This window comes from Trifolium pratense, linkage group LG3 (genome assembly GCF_020283565.1).
Source record: "Trifolium pratense cultivar HEN17-A07 linkage group LG3, ARS_RC_1.1, whole genome shotgun sequence".
Lineage (NCBI taxonomy): Eukaryota > Viridiplantae > Streptophyta > Magnoliopsida > Fabales > Fabaceae > Trifolium > Trifolium pratense.
This window is the reverse complement of record NC_060061.1, coordinates 47,026,796-47,031,163: the sequence shown is the minus strand read 5'-3', so window position 1 is coordinate 47,031,163 and position 4,368 is coordinate 47,026,796. Positions and strand designations below refer to the sequence as shown.

The following is a 4,368-nucleotide window of genomic DNA, read 5'->3' as shown; positions in this document are numbered from 1 at the left end:
ACCATAGTAGGTAATAGGCAATAGCGAATCGATGTGTTAATATTAGGCAGAAATATAAAATCATTGATGATTTGAAGCCATTCACATAGTTATAAAATAACGCTAGGTTAATATAATCCTATCAAGTTGTTAACCCAACCCAAAATTAGGATTAAAATAACAAAGAGTCAATAGAATAGGATTAGTAATAAATTAAATTTATCATTTCCAATTGGTGCACCAAACAACGGATAGAAATAGGATAGGATAATTTTATCATATCCCGTCTCCCTATCCTGCGCACCAAACGGACTCTTAGCATGCCTCATCTCTCAATTGCAAACACAACTTTCATGGATTCTTTAACACAAACACCCATAAGAAAAATAGACACGCCAAATTAAAGTTTGCTCAAATGCAAGAAAATCAGTAAATATGTGTTTTCAATTGATAATTTGTTTCCAATTATCTCTAAGGTAAGCCAAGAAAATCTGTACACGTGAAGTAATGAAGATTTTCACTTAGGCTCAATCCCAATTAAAATTAGTATCATACTAACATGTACCACATATTAAAGAGACAGATCTAAAAAATTTGCATTTGGATGGCCTAGCATATATAGGATTTGGATCCTCTAAAGTAAACAAAGTGTAAAGTAAGAAGGTAAAGAGTTGTAGGGTGTGTTTGGTAACACAAATAAGCTAGCTTATAGCTTATTATATGAGCTTATAAGCTTGTTTCAAAAAATTAGAGGTGTTTGGCAACAAGCTTTTTATACTAGCTTATAGCTTTTTTTCAGATGCTATTTCAAGTAGCGTTTGAGCTTATAGCTTATAGCTTTTTACACTTTATTCCATTTTTACCCTTTAATTTAATAACTACCCACTCTAAAAAAAAACTACCCACTATCAATTATGTAATTTTATATTTAATAACCAATTTAAAAGCTAATTTTACCAAACACTTTAATTTCAATAAGCTAGCTTTTCAGCTATCAGCTATAAGCTAGCTTTTCAGCTATCAGCTAGCTTATCAGCTATAAGCTAGCTTATAGTTTATTTTTATCAAACAGACCCGTAGTTGTAACAATCTCATGAGTATATTATAATTACTAAGGCTTTGTTTGGCAACACGACATTTTGAGACAAAAAAAGACATGTTTGATAAAGTTTTTTCTCATGAGCATTTAGTTTATTTTTACCCGTTTGTAGCTTATTTTGATAAGTTAATTCAGTTAGCTTATAATTTATATTTTACGATTTTTGCTTCCAATTTTACTCATATATATATCATCTTACTTAAAAAAATTAAATATTAATTAAATAAAGTTTTTTTATGTCATTTCATACTTATAAGTTAACTAAACCGTTAATTTTATCAAACACTACAAATTCAATCGGCTGACTTATTCGTTATAAGTTATAATTTAGCCTATAAGTTATTTGTTATAAGTTATCTTATCAACTATCCGCTGATTTTTCCCAAACAAAGCTTTATAATATATACCTTTGATTTATAAATTAACAATTGATATTATTCACTTTATATTTTAAAGTGAATCACTCACTTTAAAGGACGGATAGCTCGACATATGACCATTTTTTCTTCTTTTTTATCCAATATTAACTCTTTAATTCTCAAGAAAGTGAGTCCTAGTAATCCAAAACTCGACAACAAAATAAAAAAGAAAAATGCTAAACAGTGCCATCGACACTATGTTAAAGATATAAATAAGGAAATTTTGTATTGAAAATTGTACATAATTACATTAAAAGTGTACAAAATTTATCATATCAACATTAATTTTATTTTTGGTACGTGGACACTGTTTAGTGACCTGATAAATAAAACTCAACTAATTTTCACTAGAAATCAAATTCAGATTTTCCGAATAATCTCTATTATTTCTCGTATTTTTCGCAAGGATTAGAAGTACTCGATATCCATTAATTAACTTGTATGAGTAATGTTCCATAAATCCTAGCTCAATTGGCAAAAAATATCATAATTGTTAGGCCGGATGTCATGATTAGGGTTCGAACCCGAGATCTCACAATTATGTGAGTTTAATTTCGGATTACCACTTCATCTATTAAGAACAAAACTTTTATGATGAGTAATATTGTCAAAAAAAAAAAAAAAACTTGTATGAGTAATAGGATATACATTGACTACGACAATAATTTGAAAAGTTGTTAGTAAATTTTTGCATCGTACATTATAACCAAGGAGCTGAAGAACAACAAACAAGAGAAGATTCATCACAGTATACGTAATAATCTCTCTCTCTCTCTCTCTCTCTCTCTCTCTCTCTCTCGTTCTCACTTTCTCTTTCAGTTTCTCAATCATCGCCATATACCTAGGTTCATCACCGTTACAACTAACTATCACAAAAAAAAAGTAACAATTTTAATCTTCTTTTTCATTATTTCTCATCGATTTAGATCTTGATTTTATTTCATATATTATCAAAAAACACGTCGCATTAGGGTTTCATTATGGCGATTTCATTTGATTATAATCGCTAATTGTCACCAATCATTTCATATTATCGTTCGATTATTTATTTAATCGCAATTCTTCCAATCTTATTTCATCAAGAAAAAATCATTAATCGATCAAGAAAAAAAAATTACAGATTAATCCAATGAAATGAATCAAATATTTAACAAGATCGCTTATTTTAGTAACAATATTAATTGATTAAATTTTATTGTTTGTTGTTGAATTGAAATATTGAATGACCTAATTTGATTTATTGAATTTAATTTAATTTGCAGCTAGGTTGATTCAAATGTCGTCATCAAATTCACCATGTGCAGCGTGCAAGTATCTCCGACGAAAGTGCACCCAAGAATGTGATTTCGCCCCCTATTTCCTCCCCGAAAGTCCACAGAGATTTGCTAATGTGCACCGTGTATTCGGTGCAAGCAACGTCGCTAAGCTCTTAAAAGAGCTTAACGCGACTGACCGTGAAGACGCGGTGAAATCCCTAGCATACGAGGCAGAGTCTCGCATAAAAGATCCGGTTTATGGCTGTGTTGGTTTGATCTCGATGCTCCAACAGCGGTTAAAAGAAATCCAACATGAGCTCCATGCCGCGAAAAAGGAACTCTCTAGTTACAATCTGAATCCTCAAACTATGCAGTACTTGTTGGCACATCCCGGAACGGTTATAATGCCTCAGCAGCAACAACAATGGAATAATGCTCAATTTGCGGGTTTCGCGAACAATTTTCCTCCTGAGATTGCTGGAGGAGGTGGGATAGTTATTCGTGATGGTCAGCAGCAGCAGCAAGATCAGGAGTTTATGGAAGCTCATCAGTTACTTGCTGCTCAGCAGCAGTATATGCTTAGGTATAGTGGTGGACATCAGATGAGTGGTGCTGCTGTTTCTGATGTTGCTGATGGTGGTCAGTCATTAGGAATGGGAAATTTTGATAACGGTGCTGGTGGCGGAGGCGGTGCTGGTGGCGGTGGCGGAGGCGCGGTTGGTTATTATCAGATTCAGCAACAAGGAGGAGGAGAACAACAACAGAATTATCATCATCATAATGTTAGTGTTCCTGCTGCTCATGGTAATCCAATTGAGGCACAGCTTCTGTTGTCTCCACAGAATCAGGAAACTGGTGAGGATGGTAAAAGTGTTGGAAGCACACATCATTCTTGTTGATTTAGTTTTAATTGCTTTTATTTTGTTGTTGTGAAATTCAGAATATTGGGTTTTGTTGATATGTGAATATGAGGATTGAGGACATATCTTTAGTTTTATGCATATATTTGAATGGATCTGAATAAAGATGTGGTTTATATATTTGTTTTGTTTGTTTTTGTTGGATATGTTTTCTTTATATATAAGTCTCTTAATTTGGCCTGTAATGTTCATGTGTGCATATACCAATTACCAATTACTTGAGTATATTATTTGTGCTAGATAATATAGTTTATAGTTACCTAAAAGTGTAAAGAAATAAAATTCTCATCCTTAAATTCCTAGTAAAAATTGTGAGTGATTGCATTCATTTTTTATTATTTGTTTTTCCTGACTTTAGTACTATATAGGTGCATGAATGGGGAAATAAAAAAGGGTAGTACAACTACAACCGAGATAGTCCAATTGGTAAATATGTGATAATGGTCGTTTTGATCTAAACAGTTGAGATAGTTGGTCGAACTGGACGAGCATTATGTCGAGTTGAATGTTGAGTGTGTATTTGTAAACATTGGGCGCTTAAGTCAGCAAAAAGTTCGAGGATTTATGGTAGAAAGAAAGTCTACCTTTGTTGGCATATTGAAGGTATATTTATGAACGGTGTCATTCAATGTCTAATCGAATAACCGTTGAGAGATGTTATTAGCCGCTGAGGCGTTATAGATCAGAGGGTATCC

The 4,368-nt window shown here is 32.6% G+C and overlaps 1 protein-coding gene across 1 annotated transcript; it reads left to right on the top strand.

The window, feature by feature from the left end:
• The first annotated feature begins 2,773 nt into the window (after positions 1-2,773).
• LOC123915265 (LOB domain-containing protein 12-like) lies at positions 2,774-3,652 on the top strand. Its single transcript, XM_045966404.1, has one exon. The coding sequence runs from the start codon at positions 2,774-2,776 to the stop codon at positions 3,650-3,652; it is 879 nt and encodes a 292-aa protein (XP_045822360.1).
• Positions 3,653-4,368: the final 716 nt, after the last annotated feature.

Coding starts and splice junctions, on each gene's coding strand:
- LOC123915265 (XM_045966404.1), top strand. CDS start 2,774: ATGTCGTCATCAAATTCACCATGTGCAGCGTGCAAGTATCTCCGACGA.